This window comes from Lolium rigidum, chromosome 3 (assembly GCF_022539505.1).
Source record: "Lolium rigidum isolate FL_2022 chromosome 3, APGP_CSIRO_Lrig_0.1, whole genome shotgun sequence".
In the NCBI taxonomy this organism is placed as follows: domain Eukaryota; kingdom Viridiplantae; phylum Streptophyta; class Magnoliopsida; order Poales; family Poaceae; genus Lolium; species Lolium rigidum.
Window position 1 is genome coordinate 407,223,674 of NC_061510.1, and position 25,122 is coordinate 407,248,795.

A 25,122-nucleotide genomic window follows, 5' to 3' on the forward strand; every position below is an offset into this window, starting at 1 on the left:
AAGTAATGCAGTAGCCAATTTGAAAACGCCGAACACCCACAAGCAACTTTGAGAAGTGGAGTATCCTTGGTCACATACTTGTGGCGTCAAGTGTCTCGATTGTGTTGACCTAGAAAATAACCCCAGAAAGTTTAATTTGAACAAGCGACACTTTTAAGGACCGCAATTATAACAAAAATTGAGAAGTAAATAAAGCGAAGGGTGAGACATCGATATTGTTGCAGAATTAAGAAGAAAAGGTTAACCATGAGATGATTCAGTTCGCAATATATATCAGACAAAATATGTTATTTATTACTATGGTGATGAAGAATTTGTGGGTGCCATGTTGTGCGATATTGTCAATTGCACAAGAGATGTTTCTCCTGCCATTCTAAGCCGCGCGTTCTGTCTTATCGTTCCTAGCACTACGTTAGTTAAGTCGGACACTAACTTGAGAGAATACAGAGTGAATAAACCATCGTATATAACCCGTCAGTATTTAGACGGTTGGTTTTTAGAGGCCCTAAATTTCCCTCTCATGTGTTGGTAAATTTTCTACCACCCAAGAAAAATATCGAATCAGGAGTTGTACACGTACACTACTTCCTCACCAAGAGCACCAGGAAAAAAGAAGATGAGAAATAAACTACTAGAGGATACCACAAATCCTGTGACCAGAATCACAATAAATAACCCAAATATACAAAAAAAAGGATAAAGCCCAAAACTATTTAGAAAGAGTCCAACTCCAAACCCTCAGAGAGCGGAGGAGAAGGATTCAAACCCTAACCCATCAATTGCTGAATTGGCTCCCGGAGTGAATTCTACAGAAGAAGAAGAATATGCGGGTGGCAAGGGCGCCAAGGGCTCGCTGGACGGGAGCTTCGTCAGCTCCATGAGCGCGCTGGACGAGGGCGAGGCCTCCATGATACGCTATATTGTAATTTATAATACGAGGACATGAAAAATGAACTAAAATCAACGGGTGGGATCTTGATTTTTTGACGAGGGATAACTTTGGCAATGTTCATGGTTATGGACTTTGGTTTCAGCGAAAGAGGTGCGCTCGTGATTTCGTCGGCTTATCAGACAAACAAGGAAGTCCGATGTTATTGATGATGAACACAAAGCCGCCCAGTTTACTAGAACCAATCTAGGGTTTACAGTGCGGGTGTAATGGGCTTTTGTTCCCCCTTTCGAAAAAAAAAGTGCGGGTGCAATGAGTTGAGCTCAGCGTGTCCTCCTTGTTGGCTCCTCTCATCCTTTATATGAGAGGCCAGGTCCCATATTCCAATCCAGGTCAGTTCCAAAGACATGGCTATACCAATGTTGGCTACTTTGATGGGTCTTGACTTGTTCTTTACAGGGACGCCAATCGTGCGGACCCAAAAATTCATCCCCATGTCAATCATGTAGTGACAAAAATAGACATCAAGACATTTATACCCAATATTTTTACCTTATTATATCTCATTACTATAATCTTTACCAATTTTTAATTGATATCACTTTTATCATACAATTTTCTATTTAATTAATATCATGATGGCTTTAGAGATATAAAATTCAAATGACCCTCTTAAATTAATAACTAACATATTTAAAATTCAAATGTCTTCTAAAGTTGCCCTATTTTTTGTTGGATTATGTTAATTTTCAAATTTATTTTGGTACAATTGTATCATCAGAATTTCATCTATGTCAGAAGAAAACATGAAAATGAATAAAAATCATCCTACTGAATATTGCATGCCCCTTAGATGCATTACATTGTGTTTTGATATGTGTTCTATTGGATAAGGATATTTCTTTCAAACAACTCCAGTAAATTGTATGTTTATATGCTTATGGTGTGACTATGTTAGCACATCGATAATATCTTACCCTAGGGTCGTAAAGCACATGAGTCCCTTTTTGTGGGGACTAAAACATGCGAGTCTAATTAAACATATATCCTAACAAACGCGCAAGAAACATGATGTTTTGTTTCTCAATTTTAACTAGAGTAGAAAAACTAAGAATGCATGGGGCGTAAACAAGCAATTTGTCTTTAAATTTCTTCCTAACACTCTTTCTAGACTAGTTCACGTTGTTGCCTCATTCTTTCACTGGCAATTTTGGTCCATATGACATAAGACAACCGATTCCACATGTCTCGTGTGACTATGTTAGCGCATCGATAATATCTTAACCGAGGCCGTAAAGCACACGAGTCTTTTTTTGTGAGGACTAAAACACGTGAGTCTAATCAAACATATATCCTAATAAACGCGGGACCGAATATGTTGCTTTTTCCTTTTCAATTTAACTAGTAGAAAAACTAAGAATGCATGGGGAGTCAACGAGCAATTTGTCCTTGAATTCCCTCCTATCACTCTTTCGAGACTAGTTGGCGTTGTCACCTCATTCTTTCATTGATCATCTTTTTAGTTAACCGGTTAAATTTATGCGCGGCTTTGGAAACCCTAAAGTAACTTTGAGTCGATCCTCCACGTGCTCACTTTCATGAACAAAATCAAGTTTACGAACGCATGCATGATGTGTATCATTACACAATATTAACGCGTGGTGCGTGTGTCCTGCAAACGCTTATGGCTAGTTGTGGCGACTTTTGCAACAGGTAATACAACAAAGCCAATTTGAAAACGCCGAACATACAAGCAACTATGAGAAGTGGATTATCCTTTGTCACATACTTGTGGCATCAAGTGTCTCAAATGTGTTGACCTGTAAAATAGCATCAGCAAAGCTTAATTTGAACAATGGGCACTTTTAAGGACTGCAATGATAACAAGAACTGAAAAGTAAATGAAGCGAAGGGCGAGACATCGATATTGTTGCAAAATTAAGAAGAAAAAAGGTTAACCATGAGATAATTCAGTTCGCAATATATATCAGACAAAATATGTTATTTATTACTATGGTGATGAAGAATTTGTGGGTGCCATGTTGTGCGAGATTGCCAATTGCACAGGCGAGATGTTTCTCCTGACGTTCTAAGCCGCGCGTTCTGTCTTATGGTTCCTAGCACTACGTTAAGTCGGACACTAACTTGAGAGAATGCACGGTGAATAAACCATCGTATATAACCAGTCAGTATTTAGTTGGTTCCCCGCAAAAAAAAAAAGTATTTAGTTGGTTGGTTTTTAGATGCCCTAAATTTCCCTCTCCAAATCAGGAGTTGTACACGTACACTACTTCCTCACCGAGAGCACTAGCAAAAAAGATGGGAAATAAACTAGAGGATACCACAAATCCTGTGACCACAATCACAATAAACAATCCACCAAATATACAAGAAAAGGAAGGATAAAGCCCAAAACAATTTAGAAAGAGTCCAACTCCAAACCCTGATAGAGCGGAGGAGAAGGATTCAAACCCTAATCCATCAACCATTGTCCCCTTGCGGCTGAGGTCTCACCACCACACCACACCAACCCAACCGAATCCTTCGACAGAAAACGAAACAACTCGTACAAAATTCATCAAAGCCACACGCACCCAGCAAATTTTATTATTCTACTTTGGCCAGCACCTAGTACTACTAGCTAGGAGTCGCCGCCACCGCCCGCCCGCCGGCGCCATGGCGCTCCTCATCCGCGCGCCGCTCACCTCCTTCGACGACGACGACGACGACGGCAGCGACGAGTACGGCTCCTCGCTCTCCTCGGGCGCCTCCTCCCCGTCCCTCTCCCCCTCGCCCCCCACCCCGGCGGCCCCGCGCCCGCGGGCCGCCGCGCTCCTCGGCGCGCCGCGCGTGGCCGCGCAGCTCTCGTCCTCGGCCTCGGACGACGGCGGCAGCGACGGCAGCGACCTGTACGACGACGCCGCCGACGGCCTCGGGGACGAGGTCCTCGAGGAGGTCTCCAACGGCTTCTTCCGCATCGCCAGGGTGCCCCCGCCGCCGCCCTCCCCCTCCGACGACGACGGCCCGATCTCCTCCGCCGACGACGACCCCCCCGCGTCGGCGTCGGCGTCGGCGTCCGGGGAGAGCGAGTACTTCGGCGCCACGGAGGGCTCCTCGGACGAGGGCTTCTCGGCCGCCACGAGCGATGTGTTCGATGCCGACGCGGGGAGCGGATTGGAGGAGGATGGTGGCGGCGCCGTTGTCGCCGTGGGCGGCAAGGGCGCCGAGGGCTCGCTTGACGGGAGCTTCCTGAGCTCCATGAGCGCGCTCGACGACGCCGAGGCCTCCTCCGCGTTTGGTGATTCGGTAAATCTCTCGGATGGTCCTGCCATGAAGGGTAACGCTGGTGCTAGGGATGCTGGTGCTGAGGCTGTGGACGATGTGCCGCCTGAGCCTTCCGTTGGTGACGGTGGGAGCATTGACGATGGCGGTGTGCGCATTGCAGATGCTACCGAGGGGAATGCTGCAGAGCAGCCTGAGCAGGAGGTTGCTGAATTGCCCCCCGGAGTGAATTCTACAGAAGAAGAAGGATATGCTGGTCTTGAATTTCTCGAACCCAATGGTGCACAAGCAGAAGGTACTCGTCCTGAACTTGGCAATTCTGACTCTGATGCAATAGATAACATGCCTGAGCATGAAGTTGCCACACCTGCTGAAGACGCCAGTCCTCAACATGTTGCCACAGTTGAGCTTGCGGAGGTTCATACCAATGTTGATAGCCCACATCCGTATGCTGACGGTCAGAGTAAGATAGGCGGGGAAACTCATGGTCATTATGAAGCTTCTGATGATCCTGCGTCCACACCAACCCTTGGGACTGCCAATGCTCTGGAATTTCTTGGAAAAGAAACAGAGGACAATGAGCCTGCTTCCAAGGGCACACGCTTTGGTTTGGATGATTCAGACGAGGACCAGTTGAGTGATGATTACGAAGAGGAAGAGTTGAGCAGAAAGGATGTTGAGCTTTTCGATTATGCAGCTTTAGCTGAGCTTCTGAGGGCGGCCAACGCATCACCTGCACAAGGCAAGGCCAAGGTCTTCCCATTTGAAAATTCCGAGTCCGTGCAACCTTCTCCTACCGTGGTCAGCCTTCCCAGGACAAGTGTGGCTTCTGCTCCTGCGCTGGATGTGGTTGCTGACCCGGAGAGTGCGATGACTGATGAGGAGAGGAAGTTGTACGCAAAGGTGGACATGGCACGCATCAAGTATTTACGTCTTGTTCATAGAGTAGGGTATGACACCGAACATCGGGTGCCTGTACAAGTGTTGTATCGGCTTAGTCTTGTTGAAGGCTTCAGGCGCATAAGGATGGCAGACCATTCCTCGGAGCTTGAGAATGCATGGAACAGGGCTTTGCAGCTTGAGGCGGAGGGAACAGATAACTTGGAATTCTCCTGCAATGTGTTGGTCCTTGGGAAGACAGGGGTGGGGAAGAGTGCAACCATAAACTCCATCTTTGGCGAGGATAGGTCAGTTACGAATGCTTTTGTGCCAGCAACATGTACTGTGAAGGAGATAGCTGGAGTCGTTGGTGGTGTTAAATTTCGTGTTATTGACACTCCGGGACTTGGGACTACAGTTATGGATCAAAAATCAAATAGGAAAGTGCTCAAGTCTATTAAGAGGTACATGAAGAAATGCCCTCCTGACATCGTTCTGTATGTCGATCGGATCGATACGGAACGGCAGGGTGCAAACGACCTATCCCTAATGCGATGTATTACCAGTGTGCTAGGCCTATCAATATGGCAGAAAGTCATTATCACTCTTACTCACTCAGCAGCAGATCCTCCTGAAGGACCCAGTGGCTCCCCAATGAACTATGAGATGGCCGTGAACCATCGGACTCGTGCGCTGCAGCAAAGCATCCGGCAGACTACTAATGACGCACGGATGGAGAATCCAGTGGCTCTTGTGGAGAACCACCACCTTTGTGAGAGGAACACGGAGGGTGAAAAGGTGCTTCCTGATGGCCTTATTTGGAGGCGTCTGCTCCTGCTCCTATGTTACTCACTGAAGACGGTTGCTGAGATTGATAGTCTTTCAACCCGCCGTGCTGCTTCTGCAAGCCTCTTTGGTGTCCGTCTTCAGACTCCTCCACTTCCTTACTTCTTATCATCTTTGTTGCAATCTAGAGAGCACCCCAGGCATGCAAGCGAACAGAAGCTTGAAAGCGTGGACTCAAATGCTGATATTGATGAAATGGTTGATGAGGATCAAGAGGATGAAGAATATGACTATGATCAACTTCCTCCCTTTAAGCCATTAAGTAAATCACAGGTTGCAAAACTCTCCAAAGAGCAACAGAAATTGTATTTTGATGAGTATGACTACCGAACCAAGCTTCTTCAGAAGAAACAGTTGAAGGAACAACGCAGAAGATTAAAAGAAATGAAGAAGAGCGAGGGCAATAATCATGTTGTACCTGAGAACAATGATCATCCTGATGATGAGTATGACAACGATAGATCTCCTATGCCAGACTGGGCCTTGCCATCCTCATTTGATTCCGATGATCCAGTATACCGTTATCGGTGTCTTGAGCCTACAGCGAACCTTCTCGTACGTGCTGTTACCAACCCTGAAGGATGGGATCATGATTGTGGGTTTGACGGTGTCAGCCTCCAGTACAGCCATGATATTGCCAATTCATTTCCAGGTTTGCTGTGGGTCCAAGTCAACAAGGACAAGAGAGAATTTAGCATTAATTTGGAGTCCTCAATATCAGCTAAGCATAGCGAGTATGCTTCAACCCTTGCAGGCTTTGACATACAAGCCATGATGGACCAGCATGCTTACACTCTCAGAGGGGAAACCAAATTCAAGAATGCCAAGAAAAATGCCACTACTGGAGGTTTGTCCATGACTTCAGTGGGTAACACCATGGTGACAGGAGCGAAGTTTGAAGACAAGTTTTCAGTTGGTAATTGGTTAACACTGATAGCAAACGCTGGTGCTGTGTCCATGAAAGGTGATACTGCATACGGACTGAATATGGAAGCGAACCTGCTTGAAAAAGACTATCCCATGGGTCAAGGTATTGCAACTCTGGGTGCATCCCTGGTAAGGTGGCATAAAGAATGGACTATGGCAGCAAACATGGATTCCCAGTTCTCTGTTGGAAGGACTTCAAACATGGCAGTTCATGTTGATATGAACAACAAACTAACTGGACGAGTGAGCATCAAGGCCAACAGTTCAGAACATCCGAAGATTGCTCTACTAGGTATCTTTTCGGTGGCAATGTATCTGTGGAACAGGATGCATCCTTGTGCAGATCCTGATTATGAGTAGCAGCACTAGTTAGTAGTTAGCACTGTAGTTTTGATTTCCTAACATTTTTATTCTGTTACTTGTCCCTCTTGTTCCAGTTTGTAGTTCTATTAAACTACAGCTTCTTCTGTTCCTTGTATGTCTATTTGTTTTCACCTAGCTGTAAAATTTATGCACATGTATGTGCTAAATAACACTGAGTAGATGCCTACGTTTTTGTTGCTCATGCTGGCGATAAATAGTCCTGTTATGTATTCATGAAAAGTTGGCCATGTCGTCGTGGTCGTGTAACTATCTTCCTGTTAAGATACCAATTCTGGTTATGCTTTGGTTCTCTATCCTTTCATTCATTGTCTACCAGATTATGCCACATACTAGTATATGCTTACCAAGACCACACAGATTATACCACATATATGAAGAATTTATGTGTGGAAGTATGTAGTCCAGTCTTATCTATGCAGTGGGCTAGAATCCCTTCCAAAATACAAGGGCAACCTAGCCGTGTCCATGACTCGTCCTGGAGTCAATTTCAGGTCAATGGCGTGTTGCCGCATTTGCCTGAAATTGACTGCGGTTGTGTGAGGATTTCTCTCGCTGACTTTTCATGGACGTGGCGGTATGGTTGGTGGATGAATGAAGTTGGTGCATTGACCTGATGCAGTTCCTTACCCTCCCTCTTCCGACCCTCTCCCTCTGACAAGCAGTGGCGACACATGGACCTCAACCAGAAGACTGCACAGCTGAGCAGTCATACTCAGAGAGGAGGCAACGCTTGCAGAGTATTGCTGGAGGTGACGATGGATCAAGCTATCTGAAATGTTAAGGTAAACACAGTGCAGATGCTATTAGAAATCAAACTACTTAATTATGGTAGTGGGAAATAAGCTGCAATGGTCCAGGAGCATGTGCAGTTTTTTGTTTCTATTTTGTGTCCAGTTAACAAATTTTAATAAATTTTTACTGGATTTTTAGTCACCTGCTTTCTTTTCATGTAGTGCAACTAAGTTGGAGGAGGCTGCTATTCTTGACACTGTTCTGATGCTTCACTTGAAGGAGGCATAGGTGTGGCTGCAAGCCAACTGTCTCAAAACAAAGAGGATTGCGAGTTTGACAGATTGTTGAGTAACGTAATTTCTTCCTTCGCTGCACCCTTGCAACTTTTTTCGCTGACCTATGCACCTGGTCAGGCAGATATAATGCATTTTTCCTCATTGAAGCAGTAAACTGGTACTTAAATAAGTGATGGCCATGTGTTCAGTTGAGTCCATATATCCTTCTACAGCTGTACAAGATTTGGTCATCCTATGGCTTTTCAACTGTTATTTAATGTTTAGGCATCCAATTTTATTTCCTATTTCCCCTAAAATTGTAAACATGCCAGTCAGATAAGCAGTTTAAATTGCATGGTCTGTATGTTTCTGTACTTATTAGCCTTTGTCTGAGTTACTCCAAAAGTCTAAAATAAAAAATAAAAAATCTTCTGTACTTATAAGCAGTTTAGATACTTTATACGTTATGACACTGCAGTAACTAATCTTCTGAACGAGTTTTATTAATAGTTTCTCAGTCTTTATCGCTAAGCACAGGACCTGGTTTGGTACTGCTAGTATTACCCTGAATAACATTGAATCAATGAATGACAGTCTCGTGCATAATTTTTCGAATGCACCCATCACAGTTTTTGAATAGGTAGAAAGTATAGTAAGTTCAATGTGTAGGTATGTTGACAAGTTTTTTCTTCTGTCGTTCTAATGCTGATGTTGGATCCTGTTCCTTTTTGGTCGGTCTATTGTCCAATCTACAGATAAGGAAAACACAAGTGTTCCCCCATGGTGGTCAAGACTCAGAGATAGTTGAAAGCTGGGAGCCTTGAAACTCGAAAGACCAAAGTATTTGTGCTGTTTAGCTAGAATGATTCAAATAATAGTTCGTTTGTAACCATGTCAGAGGAATTTCTTTTAGCTGGGCACGTCTTCTACTCTGCTTCAGGCAATGTGCAGTGGTACAATCTTCTAGTTCAAGTCTAATATTTAATCGTCTCAGATTTTTGTGTGGAGTTCTGAGATGTGAAACTGAAGAAACAAATATCAACACACAATTAGAATTCCGATGTCGTCCTTCACTGTAATTTTTCCCTATGTCCAGTTATATGTTTGCTGAGATCATGAGAAATAAGATGTGCAGAAATGAAGTCAAAACTTATACTTTTTGTATTCAAGCTCATGTGAAATTCTTAAAAGCAGTGCAGCAAATACTTTATTCAAATCAACTTGTTCTATGCGTCCTGAACGTCCAAATCATAATCTACCAACAACTGCCACCACAGGAAACTGGATGTTGGGGGATTGACACTAACTCTTTCCATACTTGATGAATTTGAGTCTCACAATTATATCTTCATTGTCGTTTAATTTACTTAACATAGACATGGCATACTCAGCCAACTGTCAAACCGAAAAGCATTTGCACCACGGAATGTAGCATCACACTTGTTTAATAATCCAGAAACATTTTCTTCAGTTTAAACAAGAAGCTTCTCACAGTTTGAATTGTATTCTGTTTTCAAAAGTTTTACGATGTGTCTTCATTTATCTAGAAAAAGACGATTGAGCTCAAATATATGCAGCAATGCAAGCATCCTTATTTTTAACAGGCTAGACAGTACTAATGCTCCTCAGGTGCTCAAAGAGATCAAGGAGCAGAAATAGCAGGATAAATCCAGATAGCATCTCTACACAGAAATAGCAGGATAAATTCAGATAGCATCCTTGTTTTTAACAGGAACTAGTATGGTAACGACACATCTCTACACAGAAATAGCAGGATAAATTCAGATAGATATCCAGATTCTGTGAGTTTAAACTTGAAGGGATCAAGGAGCAAGCTTGGCGACCAGCTCCTCCAGAACAGAGGGGCAACTGCTCCTTAGGTGCTCAAACCCATCAGACGCCACGACCGCCTTTAGGTTACCCGGAGACGTCAGGAACCTGAAGCAAGCCTTCTTCAGAGCAGCGCAGCCATGCTGCTCGGCCAGCGCCATTGTCGTCGCCACGTTGCCTCTGCAGACGTGGTCGCAAAGCTTCCCCTCGCAGATCAGCTTCAGCCGCTCCAAGTTATACCTGTCTGCCGCGACAAGCAAGTACTGAGCCATGGCCGCCGCCCCGCTGCCCTCGTCGGCCGCGGGCAGCGAGTCGGTGTAGATGAAGTGCAGCAATGCCCTGAACACCATGGGTTCCATGTCGTCGATTCGCACCAGAGTCGCGGTCTTCTCCTTCATGGCGCCGAGGAGCTCCACCTTGAAGACCGATGACCGAGCTGCGAGCACGCACCTGTGTGCCGCGAATGTCTCGGCGCCGACATTGAAAGTGACGTCGGCGGCGTCGCCGTCTAAGAGCATGTTTCCAAGATGTCGGTGCATGTCGGACGGTGGCACCACCACAGACGGCGGCACCTGCTCGGTGAAGATCTCCTTTGACACGGTGAGGTCGCACCTGATGCTGAATGCGTCGTCCCTGAGGTAGAGGGATTCTTCCAAGACCGTCCTTTTGATGAAGTGAGCGAAGCCCCATGATGGATCTTTGCTGGAGAAGGTGTGTATCTGGCTGCTGGGTCTGCTGTACGATGGCACTGGCTGCCTATCTTGGTCAAGCAGACTTATCTTGAATTCTGCTTTGACTTCATTAGCATCAGTTCGATCAGAGCAGCACAGATAAATGGATATCCAATCGTCGTCGTCCGATTCATAGCCGTCTGGATAGTACTCGATACACCAGCTATGGCCTCCGGCAGCAAATTTTTCGGAGTCGACGGATTTGCCGTTGCCAAGCCCCTTGGTGCGGGAGTAGCCATCTATATTGACGACATGCGACCCTGAAACGGCCTGCGCGACGATGGCCGACGTCGTCAGCGGCGACCCGTCGTCGCCGCCGATGTTGCCCGCCGGAGACGAGGGAGAAGCGGTGGACATGGTGAGTGGTTAGTGAGCAGCGAAGCGTGGAGTGCTCGCGAGGTGGTCCTTATGTACGGTGATGGTCGCCGTGCATTGGTGGCGCCCGACGCCCGAGCAGCCAGCCGCGTACTTACTGCCGCGAGCGACGAGGAGACGCACCCACGCGCGTGTGTGTGTGCACGCGTACGAATCGCTAGCGTTTTCATTTACTCCTCGTACGGGGTATCGAGGAGGCGACGCATGGAAACGAGCCGCCGCGCCCGAGCATCTGCTATACACCGGGCAGTGAACACCACGTGCTTCCATGAGCGGCGCCGGGTATTCCCCTGTATTCCCAGGCATATCCAAGATTTGGAGGAGAAAAAAATACGTATACATATTCGCTCCGTCAGAAACGCAAAAGAAGCCTATCTCGCTGCACTGCTCGCTCATTCGCTCCGTCGCTCGCATCGCACGCAGACGCGTAGACTGTCATTTGCCCCTTTTCTTCCTCCGTTCCTCGACCTAGACCAGGAGCCGCCGGCACGATGCAGATGCAGCCCGGAGCAGTTGATGGCCCCGCGGCAACGGCGGCGCCCCGCCCCCCGCCAACCCGTGCCCCTCCCGTCCGCCCAGCCCCGCCCCATTATCTAATGTTTAGGCATCCAATTTTATTTCCTATTTCCCCTAAAATTGTAAACATGCCAGTCAGATAAGCAGTTTAAATTGCATGGTCTGTATGTTTCTGTACTTATTAGCCTTTGTCTGAGTTACTCCAAAAGTCTAAAATAATAATAAAATCTTCTGTACTTATAAGCAGTTTAGATACTTTATACGTTATGACACTGCAGTAATTAATCTTCTGAACGAGTTTTATTAATAGTTTCTCAGTCTTTATCGCTAAGCAGACCTGCCAAACCCAATTTAGGCACAGGACCTGGTTTGGTACTGCTAGTATTACCCTGAAAAACATTGAATCAATGAATGACAGAGTCTCGTGCATAATTTTTCGAATGCACCCGTCACAGTTTTTGAATAGGTAGAAAGTAGTAAGTTCAATGTGTAGCTATGTCGACAAGTTTTTTCTTCTGTCGTTCTAACGCTGATGTTGGATCCTGTTCCTTTTTGGTCGGTCTATTGTCCAATCTACAGATAAGGAAAACACAAGTGTTCCCCCATGGTGGTCAAGACTCAGAGATAGTTGAAAGCTGGGAGCCTTGAAACACGAAAGACCAAAGTATTTGTGCTGTTTAGCTGGAAAGATTCAAATAATAGTTCGTTTGTAACCATGTCAGAGGAATTTCTTTTAGCTGGGCACGTCTTCTACTCTGCTTCAGGCAATGCGCAGTGGTACAATCTTCTAGTTCAAGTCTAATATTTAATCGTCTCAGATTTTTGTGTGGAGTTCTGAGATGTGAAACTGAAGAAACAAATATCAACACACAATTAGAATTCCGATGTCGTCCTTCACTGTAATTTTTTCCTATGTCCAGTTATATGTTTGCTGAGATCATGAGAAATAAGATGTGCAGAAATGAAGTCAAAACTTATACTTTTTGTATTCAAGCTCATGTGAAATTCTTAAAAGCAGAGCAGCAAATACTTTATTCAAATCAACTTGTTCTATGCGTCCTGAACGTCCAAATCATAATCTACCAACAACTGCCACCACAGGAAACTGGATGGTGGGATTGACACTAACTCTTTCCATACTTGATGAATTTGAGTCTCACAATTATTATATCTTCATTGTCGTTTAATTTACTTAACATAGACATGGCATACTCAGCCAACTGTCAAACCGAAAAGCATTTGCGCCACGGAATGTAGCATCACACTTGTTTAATAATCCAGAAACATTTTCTTCAGTTTAAACAAGAAGCTTCTCACAGTTTGAATTGTATTCTTCAAAAGTTTTACGATGTGTCTTCATTTATCTAGAAAAAGACGATTGAGCTCAAATATATGCAGCAATGCAAGCATCCTTATTTTTAACAGGCTAGACAGTACTAATGCTCCTCAGGTGCTCAAACAGATCAAGGAGCAGAAATAGCAGGATAAATCCAGATAGCATCTCTACACAGAAATAGCAGGATAAATTCAGATAGCATCCTTGTTTTTAACAGGTACTAGTATGGTAACGGCACATCTCTACACAGAAATAGCAGGATAAATTCAGATAGATATCCAGATTTTGCGAGTTTAAACTCAAAGAGATCAAGGAGCATAAATAGCAGGCTAAATTCAGATAGCATCTCTACACAGAAATGGCAGGAAAAATTCAGATAGCTCCTTGTTTTTAACAGGAACTAGTATGGTAACGGCACATCTCTACACAGAAATAGCAGGATAGATTCAGATAGATATCCAGATTTTGCGAGTTTAAACTCAAAGAGATCAAGGAGCAAGCTTGGCGACCAGCTCCTCCAGAATAGAGGGGCAACTGCTCCTTAGGTGCTCAAACCCATCAGACGCCACGACCGCCTTTAGGTTACCGGGAGACGTCAGGAACCTGAAGCAAGCCTTCTTCAGAGCAACGCAGCCATGCTGCTCGGCCAGCGCCAATGTCGTCGCCACGCTGCCTCTGCAGACGTGGTCGCACAGCCTCCCCTCGCAGATCAGCTTCAGCCGCTCCAAGTTGTACCTGTCCGCCGCGACAAGCAAGTGCTGAGCCATGGCCGCCGCCCCGCTGCCCTCGTCGGCCGCGGGCAGCGAGTCGGTGTAGATGAAGTGCAGCAATGCCCTGAACACCATGGGTTCCATGTCGTCGATTCGCACCAGAGTCGCGGTCTTCTCCTTCATGGCGCCGAGGAGCTCCACCTTGAAGACCGATGACCGAGCTGCGAGCACGCACCTGTGTGCCGCGAATGTCTCGGCGCCGACATTGAAAGTGACGTCGGCGGCGTCGCCGTCTAAGAGCATGTTTCCAAGATGTTGGTGCATGTCGGACGGTGGCACCACCACAGACGGCGGCACCTGCTCGGTGAAGATGTCCTTTGACACGGTGACGTCGCACCTGATGCTGAATGCGTCGTCCCTGAGGTAGATGGATTCTTCCAAGTCCTTCCTTTTGATGAATTGATCGAAGCCCCATGTTGGTTCTTCGCTGGAGAAGGTGCGTATAATCTGGCTTCTGGGAAAGCTGTACGATGGCACTGGTTGCCTATCTTGGTCAAGCAGACTTATCTTGAGCTCTGCTTTGACTTTATTAGCATCAGTTCGATCATTGCAGTGAAGATAGATGGATATCCAATCAGCGTCAGCAGAGCCCTCGCCATCTGGGTAATAGCGCATACGCCAACGATGGCCTCCGATGGCGAAAGTCTCGGAGGCGATGTACTTGCCGTTGCCAAGCCCCTTGGTGCGGGAGTAGCCGTCTATATTGACGACATGCGACCCTGAAACGGCCTGTGCGACGATGGCCGACGTCGTCAGAGGCGACCCGTCTTCGCCGCCGATGTTGCCCGCCGGAGACGACGGAGAAGAGGTGGACATGGTGAACTGTTAGTGGAGAGCGAAGTGTGGAGTGATCGTGAGGTGATCCTTATGTACGGTGATGGTCGCCGCGCATTGGTGGCGCCCGACGCCCGAGCAGCCGGCCGCGTACATACTGCCGCGAGCGACGAGGAGACGCATTCCAATTGGTCGGGTTCGTGACAACGCACTCACGCGTGTGCATGCACGCGTACGAATCGCTAGCGTTTTCATTTACTCCTCGTACTCGAGGAGGCGACGCAGGAAACGAGCCGCCGCGCCCGAGCATCTGCTATACACCAGGCAGTGAAGTACTACTAGTGAACTCCCCGTGCATCCATCCAGCTTGGTTGATTTTCTTTGAAAGTTTTAATTGTTTTCTGTAAAAAGTAGGAGCAAAGTCAAAAATCCGATCTACAAAAAGTCAAGTAGATATTTGAAAAGGAACTATGAAAACAGAAATCTCACACCACTATTTATGATCAACAGTGAAGTGAGTACTCGGTTTGAATTGGCTTACCGCCGCTCTTGGCCTGTGGTCTCTGGTTGTGGCGGCTGGGAAAGGGGTCAGGGATACGAGGACTGGGGAGAGTGGACGAGCGCTCGTGACCTCGTGTAGTAGTCTAGGTTTCCTGAACTTGGGCTGGGCCTCCACCTCGCTACAACTTGGACTAGGTTGCAGTTTTGATGGGCTGGAGTCTATTCTTTCGGGATACTCGGGATATTCGGACACCACCTTACAAACCTGAATTTCCTGAACTAATTTCGGGAAATCAAAACACGTTCCCGAATTAATACTCGGGTTTTTCGGGTTCGGGATATACAGATTCGGGATCGGAAATTTCGGGTTTCGGGATTTATGCCCGGAGTGACCGAGTACTTCGTTTATTTCCTCTTTAGATTCTACTCCCTCCGTTCGGATTAAATTGACACGAAAGATGCAAAGCAGTAGCTTATGACGGTAGTTCCCCGGGTCAATTAAATATGTTCAGAGGTAGTAGCTTTGATGTCGTTCAATCTACCGATAAGGGGAAGAAAATTGTCACATGGAGGAGCAACCTCTCTGAGCCGTTCTGCTAGCAAAAGTCAAATAACAGTTCAGTTGTAGTTGGGTTGCAGAAGTTTCATTCAGCAGTGAACGTGGTCTACACACTTACACAGCCTCAGGCAATGTGCTCTGGTACTACCTTCTTTGAGTTCAAGTATACTATTTCACCGTTCTCAGACTTTTGTGGATAGAACTTGACTTCTGTGCAAGTCAAAAAAAAACTTGACTTTTCTGTATAGTACTGATTTTTTTTTTGGGTGAATAAGATAGTGATTTCAGGGACGTGAAACTGAAGAAAAAAAAAGATACTCCCTCCGGCACTAAATACTTGTTGCAAGTTCGACGAATCTAGAGTTCTAACAGATTCTAGCATACATTTTTTTCTAAATATATGTGGTATTTAGGGTCGCAGGCAGTATCAATACAGTATTAAGAGATTGTATAAGGGCATTGATAAGGAAAAAAAGGACTCTATATAGAAAATAGTTAAGGAGGAGGATTCCTGGATTGACTCATTGATATTACCCGATCTGATCGATCTTGTGGTTGTGAGATGCAGTAAGATCACCGAACTGCCGCAGTAGGTACGATTATTGTTCTGCTAGCCTGTGTGGTCGTCATTGCCTTGGGACGCTGCCAATGCCACCGTCAACGACCACCGTGGACTCCCTCAAGGACGACAACGTGGAGCCGTGGATGACATCCTGCTCCGCCTCTCTTCATGCGCGCCTCCGACCGGAAACGTGCGACGACCACCGCCGCATTCTTGCATACTCCATAGCCACCCTACTACAATGCCTTCAATCAGTTGCCAATATCAGTGTCTAAACATTGCAGCATTCAATACAAAACGATCAATTTCATATTAAACATAAAACCGGTGGCGGAGGTGAAGCAAAACCTCTGCCATGGCCCGCCCAAGCGTGGCCCAAGCAAAACTTCCCTGAGCCGAGCGTGGCATCATCGACCTCCAGGCAGCGAGCTTATCGGATCGGTGGAGAAGGACTCAAAGGACTTGATCACATTTTCCTTTTGTTCTCAGGGTTCTTGTTGTAAAAGTGCACACTAGCCCTTGAGGCCTTTGTTTCTGAAAAAAATACCCCTAGCGTACTATAGGAGTGCACCGGCGGTAGGCTGTTACCACCGGCATACAAATGTGGTGCCCTGGAGGTAGGATGTTACCACTAGTGTGTTAGCACCGGCGTGCATGGGTGCGTCGGCGGTAAATAAATTTGGTCCGCTGGCGATAGGTTGTTCCCTAGTACCGGGAGAGGAGACACATGCGTGTGAGTGGTGGGAGAGACTTGTTGGAGGGGTGAGATGCACGGCTGTGCACGAGTATGTACCCTAGCTGACTTGTTTTCGTGGCATGTGTCAGATCGCACGCCACTAGTATGGCTAGGCCTAGTGGCGTGTGCTGGATAAACATGCCACTAGAAGTGGCCCCAGTAGTAACGTTTTATTGGTGGCGTACCCAAAAATGATCCGCCAATGGTGTTACTGGTGGTGGTCACTATCCAGGCGCATAGCTGTTTTCCTAGTAGTGGTACCACTAATGCTGATTGCCTATAAGAATTTCTGCACTATTGTCGAAGCTTTGCTTTGTCGTGTTGGTGGCCCAAGTGGCATTGTTGATGTGCGCCGATGCAATTGAATCCCCCACCAAGTGCCCGAGCTACTCCTCCTTCCCTTCGAGGTCCTCCCACCACTCGAGATTCAGCAACTCCTCGTCCTTGGCTTAGATTCAGACACCGATCAGTGCAGGGAGGAGGGAAAGGCTCGTGCATCGTGATCCGATGACACAAGTACGTGGGTGGGGCCGCGCACGGGGGATTGCTCCTCTCCTTCCTCTAGTTGCGCAAGGTCTGGACAGGGACGTGACAGACGTGGGGAGAAGCTCCTAGAGTGGGCAGCCGCAATGCACTTCGGCAACATCATCAGAAGGACCCTGGCCTTGCAGAGTGGCATTGTGAGCTTCTTAGCGGGAGACATGCCGAAGGATTGGCGCTTAGTGCTTTTCATGGTGTTCGGGGAGGCGCAAAGGCATGGGTGACCCAAAGGGACTCACCAATGGAAAATTCTATGCAAAGAGACGAGAATACATATGGGGAATGCGGTGACCACACAGTTGCGTTGCACACGGTTAACTAGAATGCAATGTGGGCCATCGCACACATTTTATGTGCATAAATCATGTGTAAACGGGTTTCACACGATATCTTGTTTACAACCGTATTCGATAATTTGACATCACACACGATTGGTATTCAGGCACACAGTTTATTATAGTAATTATGTGCGATGTCGTCATCACACATAGTTTTCGGGTAAAGGTGTGCGATTGGGGTGCTTAAAAGGACTAGTATGTAATAGAGGATGAAACCTAATTTGCATTGATCTGGAATTTTGGAGATTATGCAAATTTTTCTAGTAATACATTTAGACAATCAATACTGCTGTTTTTTTAATTTATTTCCAAGCTTATTCATAAGTTGTGTCACATATAATCTCAGCTTAACTTGTGACCGAAGATGCAAAAGGAGAAGCTACCCGGATACTAATTTTGTCTCTTCCAACTAGCTAGGGGAAGAAGTTGAGCCATCGTTGTCAGATAAGTAATCAAGATAAGTGTACCTGTGCTCCGATTTTATCTTTTCCCCCCTTTTTCAGTCTAGTGCGCAGTTGGTGGACAACTGTATGATCTGTTGTACACTCAGCTGATTTTGTAAAAACTTGCGACCCGTAGATACTCAGAGAACTGTGAAACTTAAAGTTCGCTCCTTTTTGTTGTTGTTCTTTTCTTTTTTCTGTTATTATTGTTGTTGTGAAAACCCAAAATTTGCTGGGTTAGAACTATACCATAGTATGGTAAGGGCTCTAGGTGTGACTTGTGAGCCCCTCGTCGAGTATTGTTCCCTATGAGTGCCATGTCTCCCTTGGTCTCCCGTCAGAGGTGGAGCTGTCTTTAGAAGCCTTTTCTCGATTACAAAAATATCTTCTGGTTTCTTTCCCGGAGGTGTGGTTTATTAAATATCTATGCTCAATTCTAGAATCAAAATGGTGAATAAGCGCTGTCTCAACTGAAACTCTGCCTTGTGAGCAGGAGACATCTGAAAAGCATGACCCTGAAAATTCAGTTTCTGGGATGTCGCCTCCAAGGCTCCAACAAAGCCTGCCTACCTTTATATATGCCATCCTTTTTTTTTTGCTAGTGTCAATGCCAATTTCTTTGTGGATATCTGAAAGATAAGATAAGGTGCTGTCAAAAGCAAGCAAGGGGATTGGTCCACCCTGGTTTGGCCTATCCTTGCAAGTGGGGGGCTTTGTTCTTTTTCTTGTCTAGAATATGATTCTAAGGTCACTAGTTTACAAGAACCGAGAAATCGAAATCGAAATCCAATTCGATGTCTCCTTCTTTTTCCTTTTTTTTAATTGACATGTCAATTATTGGCCCTAAATTAACATGATGAGAGAGAGAGAGAGCATGATTCATGAGTATGCTTCAAGTTGGACTGATGAGAGAGAGAGAGAGAGAGAGAGAGAGAGAGAGAGGGAGGGAGAGAGAAGTCAGATCATTAGTCTTTCATGAGCATGATGCAGGCTGGTTTCCAGCAACCTTTGAAGGGAAAAAAGGACAATCCACAGAAACAAGTTACTCAACTGGGCAAAGGAGTAGCACCAACGCATGGGTATTATCTGAACAAAATAAAATGGGCAAAGGATGAAGAGATTTTGGTTGCTCATAGCTTAATTAATTTTCACAGGATTCTTGGTACATAGAACTAGCTCATATATAGATTTTCACAGACTTCTTGGTACAAACTTTCTGGAGAGAAAAAAAAATTCAGGTTCATGCAGCATGGCTACAAAGAAGCAGCTGTATCTCTTGCTCTTCAACCCAACAGCACTTATATATGCATGAACTTGTCTAGATCTCCCCATCATCGGGCCAAGAGAACAACATGAACTGCACAAGGTACCCTTCTTTACATTCCCAAGATCATAGCCATCTTTAGTCCTTGATGACTTCATGTTCATGGTCCTTATGACCATATATATAATCTCCATGGTTTTGTTCAGGTGTATGATTGCAGATCCGACCAAGATGTACATGGCAAAGCATGAGTACGCTCGGATGTTTCTTTTTTTTATGTGTGACCCCAGGGGGCCAAGAACATGACCCTCCTGATGGGATCCTCGGTCGTGGTGGCGGCCGCCGAGCCCCGGCCGTCTTCACCGTGGCTCGGTTGGGCTGTCGCCGTGACGGGCACTGAGACTGCCGGCCTCGTGGCGCCAGTGACGCCCGTGGTGCCGGCGGCGGACCATCGAAGCTTGTCACGGAGGGCCTGCTTGACCTCGTGAGTCCAGGAGGCGCCGGCAGCTTCCCCGGTAAAGTGAGGGGGTTTCATGGCGTCCGCGCTGTCAAGCAACCAGAAGGAGAGGAGGGAGGAAGAAGGCGGGTGTGCAGTGCAGTGCAGCGGGAGTGGTAGAGATTTCTTCTCAAGGCTTCGTAGAGGGCTGGTATTTATAGGCGGAAACGAGGCGCCAGTGCAACCCCACTCGGGAGCTGGTGCGCCCCGCATCGGGTTCTATACTGTAAAATGAAAATTGGCAACTGTATTATAATTAAAGAAGATGCAAATTCGAACTCGAGTGGCTAGTATATACTAGTATTGTATGGGAAGCTTTGGTGATGTTGGTGAATGTTGATTGTTAATCAGGGTTGGTTAGGCGTTGTTGCCTATTTGCTTTTGGTAGCCTCTAAGAAAGTGATTCTTGATAAGTGGACATTGTTGTCCATGAGTTTACAAAACTGTTCTTTCGTTCAGGTCAATGTCTCCCACTAGTTTCAAGGATTTGATGGCACATGGTTCTTTTCTCCTCTTTCTTTTGGCCAAAATTAAAAGGGACACCTTTCTAGAGGATTTTTTGTTAATCCAAAAAGAGTGAATTCCATTTTTTACCCCGTAGTTCTACAGTTGTGACACTAATTGCCCCGTGGAATTAAAAAAAACATCTAGATTATGCATTTTAGAATATTTGGACCCTCGATTTCTGGTGCGTATTTATTGGGCAAGCTATGAGGTGATTACCTACTTTCAAAAATATCAGTAAGTGAATGAGGAATGAAACAATTGGATAAGAGAAGTCTGAACATAAACATAGATGAGGGCCTCCGATATTTACACATTTTGTCGCACAACATCGACGAAATACGCCGGTCCTATGAAACAAAAACAAAAAATGCTAAATTGGGGTAAAAACATGTTTAAAAACTTCTAGATGGGATATTCTTGTAAAAGTAGCACTAAATGGGGAGATATGTGTCACAAATACGCAATTATAGGGTAAAAAGTGGAACTCACTCATCCAAAAATTGAAGTGAACTATGACTTAAACTCATAAACTGACAGTTCAAATTATGATCCCTGTTCATGATTTTATTTCTCATGTTTATTTTTTGATACATAAAATATATTAATATCGCGAAGATATCAATTATATCTAGATTTTTCACCAACAAGACACATTAAGATATTACATATGCACATAACAAAAAGAGAAAGAAAAAAAGACCTAGGCACGATGATCAATCACTCGCGTAGCAACATTTTTACCACCACCGAAGAAAACGCACAAACCACAAAAGAGGTTCTTCAAAAGCAACGACCACAAGAAGAGAACACTGCACAAGCGTTGTCGTCTCTGATTGAGGATCTTAGAGCAACTCCAGACGCGTCCCGTAAAGGATTTTGGGGCGCGCGGGACATATTTTCGGCCCCAGTCGCGTGCCCCAAAGCCTCCTTCCGCCCGGCGTGGCCCAATACGGTGTTCGGCGCCCTAAGCCTGTCTCCGCTCCATAGGGGACGCTTCGGGCACACCGGACAGAGAGGGAAGCGACACGGGGAGTGGCGGGCCCGAGGCGTCATTGACACACGAACGACGCCCAACTGTCGCCTAACTCGCGACGGAAGTTATTAGCGTGTAGCGACGGTGTAGTTTCCGCAGAGGCGCAACGACACATCTTGTTGCGCCTAGCTCTCTGTGCCGTCATTAATGAGCGCCACCGCTCTCTCGTCTCCCTCTGGCCTATAAAGAGAGGCGCTCTCGCATCGTCCCTCTCACACAAATCCTAGCGCCTCTTTCCCCAACCCTAGCCACCACCATCTCAAGAGTCGAGGGCCATTCCATGGCTGGTATAGGCCGAGGTCGCAGCCGTGGCTGCGGCCGTGCTGAAGCAGCAAGGCATGCATGGTCGTCATCGCCTACGATGTCATCATCTTCCGAGGGGGAGTGGGAGTTCGAGTTCATCGTCGTCCTCAATGGTGACCCACTCGGCATCTAGAGGATGCCGGACAAGTTTGCGAGTTCCTCGCCGGCAACGAGCCGGCCGCGCTGCAGCTAAGGGAGGCTGGCTGCAGCTTCTGCCGGTGGCCGGTGGCCGGTGGACGTGATCTTCGACGGGCGCGGAAAGATGTACCTCCACACTGGCTAGGAGAAGTTTGTGCACTTTCACGACCTGCAAGCCGGCTGTGTGCTCACATTCTCCTATCAAGGCGACGATGAGATGAGCATGAAGGTGTTCAAAGACACATCCTGCCGCCGGCAACGATTGAACACGCCGAGTGTTCTTTCTTCGCAGCGAAAATGATCACGGAGGTTTCTGTATGTTCTCCCTGCATAGGACCAACATGGCTATCATTACCAGCTGGGTTTTCCAGTTTTGGTGACTGAGAGTGCCTGAGAGTGTTATTTCTTGGCAGCAAACATAAGAAATCTACGAGGCCAACACTAGCTAGGTTTACTCATTTTTTAATGTTTCAATTATGTATTAGTTTGTGTAAACCATGTTCCAAACTATGTATTAGTTTGCGTAAAACCATGTTCCCAATCATATATTAGTTTGTGTAATGTTCCTCCTCTCTATTGAAATGATAATGCAAAATATAAAGTATTTTCATGTCAAAACAAGTTTAGGGGCCGTGTTTGGGGACGTCCCTCCAAACGCGGCACAAAGAAAAAGCGTTCCCCAATTGCTCAATACGGCACCGTTTGGGGGCGCGACTGGGGATGCTCTTAGGTTTTCACCTTGGAAGAAGTTCGAGTTCACAAAACAATATCTTTGACAAGGCCATTCCTAGGTACAACTAATGAAGGGTTTCCCCGTAGAAATCGTAATTCGGCACCGTAGTAGAACCACCAAAAATGAAGTCCTCTAATGTTGCCATCCCCGCTTGTCGATGCCGTTACTACAAGTCACCAAACACCCAACACACATGTATGACATGTCCGGAACGGACATCGCCCTGCAAGCCATATCCATACAATAGCATGTGAAGCATAGTCTTCATTGCATCCAGTACATCTCTCTACCATAACTTCTAGTCCGCCTATCGTGACCACCATAACGTTCTCCACCTCTATCAATACCTTGGGAATCTAAACTTAGACATGTCCCATGGCACTGATAAAAAATGAAGCTTCACTCTGCATCCTTTTGAATCTACACTGGTTGATAATATGGGAGCGCATGCCTAGGTCCTTTTTGATCTAGATTTTTAGGAGTGTCATGCCCAATCCATGTAGATATCCGATGGAGAACACAAGAACTCACCGACGGCAAGATTGAGGAATTTGACAATAGATATACCTATCTTTTCAAACCAGACATGTGGATACCATGCAGCTTGCCACCTTGATGCGTGTAGTTGACACGTCCGTTGGGAACCCCAAGAGGAAGGTGTGATGCGCACAGTAGCAAGTTTCCCTCAGTAAGAAACCAAGGTTTAATCGAACCAGTAGGAGTCAAGAAGCACGTTGAAGGTTGATGGTGGCGGAATGTAGTGCGGCGCAACACCGGGGATTCCGGCGCCAACGTGGAACCCGCACAACACAATCACGGAACTTTGCCCCAACATAACAGGTGAGGTTGTCAATCTCACCGGCTTGTCTGTAAACAAAGGATTAGATGTATAGTGTGGATGATGATGATTGTTTGCAAAGAACAGTAAAGAACAATTGCGATAGATTGTATTTCGGATGTAAAGAATAGGACCGGGGTCCACAGTTCACTAGTGGTGTCTCTCCCATAAGATAGCAGATGTTGGGTGAACAAATTACAGCTTGGGAAATTGACAAATAAAGAAGGCATACCAATGCACATACATATATCATGATGAGTACTATGAGATTCAATCAGGGCATTACGACAAAGTACATAGACCGCTATCCAAGCATGCATCTATGCCTAAAAAGTCCACCTTCGGGTTATCATCCGAACCCCTCCAGTATTAAGTTGTAAACAACGGACAATTGCATTAAGTATGGTGCGTAATGTAAACAACACAAACATCCTTAGACAAAGCATCGATGTTTTATCCCTAGTAGCAACAAGACATCCACAACCTTAGAACTTTCTATCACTCGTCCCGCATTTAATGGAGGCATGAACCCACTATCGAGCATAAATACTCCCTCTTGGAGTCACAAGTATCAACTTGGCCGAGCCTCTACTAGCAACGGAGAGCATGCAAGAACATAAATAACATATATGATAGATTGATAATCAACTTGACATAGTATTCAATATTCATCGGATCCCAACAAACACAACATGAAGGATTACAAATAGATGATCTTGATCATGATAGGCAGCTCACAAGATCTTGTAGGATAACGTTGCATAGAAAACAAAAATTTTCCTACCGCGAACACGCAATCCAAGCCAAGATGCAATCTAGAAGATGGTAGCAACGAGGGGGTATCGAGTCTCACCCTTGAAGAGATTCCAAAGCCTACAAGATGAGGCTCTTGTTGCTGCGGTAGACGTTCACTTGCCGCTTGCAAAAGCGCGTAGAAGATCTTGATCACGATCGCTTCCGGCGCCACAAACGGGCAGCACCTCCGTACTTGGTCACACGTTCGGTTGTTGATGAAGACGACGTCCACCTCCCCGTTCCAACGGGCATCGGAAGTAGTAGCTCCTCTTGAATCCGACAGCACGACGGCGTGGTGTCGGTGGTGGTGGAGAAATCCGGCGGAGCTTCGCTTAAGCGTGACAACGAGGGGGTGTCGAGTCTCACCCTTGAAGAGATTCCAAAGCCTACAAGATGAGGCTCTTGTTGCTGCGGTAGACGTTCACTTGCGCGCTTGCAAGCGCGTAAGAAGATCTTGATCACGATCGCTTCAGGCGCCACGAGCGGGCGGCACCTCCGGTGCCTGGTCACACGTTCGGTTGTTGATGAAGACCGACGTCCACCTCCCCGTTCCAGCGGGCGGCCCGGAAGTAGTAGCTCCTCTTGAATCCGACGGCCACAGCCCGGGCGTGGTGCGGTGAGTGGTGGAGAAATCCGTGGGAGCTTCGCTTAAGCGTGCGGGATATGGTGGAGGAGAGGGCAGCTAGGATTTGGGAGAGGGGCGCCGGCTAGGGCACCCTTGAGGGTGCGGCCATGGTGGTGGCTTGAGTGGCCGGCCAGCCCCTCTCCCTCTTTATATAGGTGGAGGCCC

The 25,122-nt window shown here is 46.3% G+C and overlaps 3 protein-coding genes across 4 annotated transcripts; 1 reads left to right on the top strand and 2 right to left on the bottom strand.

The window, feature by feature from the left end:
- The first annotated feature begins 3,565 nt into the window (after positions 1-3,565).
- On the top strand, positions 3,566-9,293 carry LOC124704680 (translocase of chloroplast 101, chloroplastic-like). Of its 2 annotated transcripts, none has more exons than XM_047236952.1 (4): positions 3,566-7,155; positions 7,920-7,989; positions 8,161-8,422; positions 8,970-9,293. In XM_047236952.1, exons 1-2 carry the CDS (start codon positions 3,566-3,568, stop codon positions 7,978-7,980), a joined length of 3,651 nt encoding a protein of 1,216 aa, XP_047092908.1. In that variant the 3' UTR covers positions 7,981-7,989; positions 8,161-8,422; positions 8,970-9,293. The 2 variants fall into 2 exon arrangements, with proteins under 2 accessions (XP_047092908.1, XP_047092907.1); XM_047236951.1 differs by having other exon boundaries at positions 8,161-8,292.
- Positions 9,294-10,037: 744 nt separating this feature from the next.
- On the bottom strand, positions 10,038-11,132 carry LOC124697829 (BTB/POZ and MATH domain-containing protein 2-like). The gene has a single exon (XM_047230365.1). It carries the CDS (start codon positions 11,130-11,132, stop codon positions 10,038-10,040), a length of 1,095 nt encoding a protein of 364 aa, XP_047086321.1.
- A 2,306-nt stretch (positions 11,133-13,438) lies between these two features.
- LOC124697830 (BTB/POZ and MATH domain-containing protein 1-like) lies at positions 13,439-14,588 on the bottom strand. Its single transcript, XM_047230366.1, has one exon. It carries the CDS (start codon positions 14,586-14,588, stop codon positions 13,491-13,493), a length of 1,098 nt encoding a protein of 365 aa, XP_047086322.1. The 3' UTR covers positions 13,439-13,490.
- Positions 14,589-25,122: the final 10,534 nt, after the last annotated feature.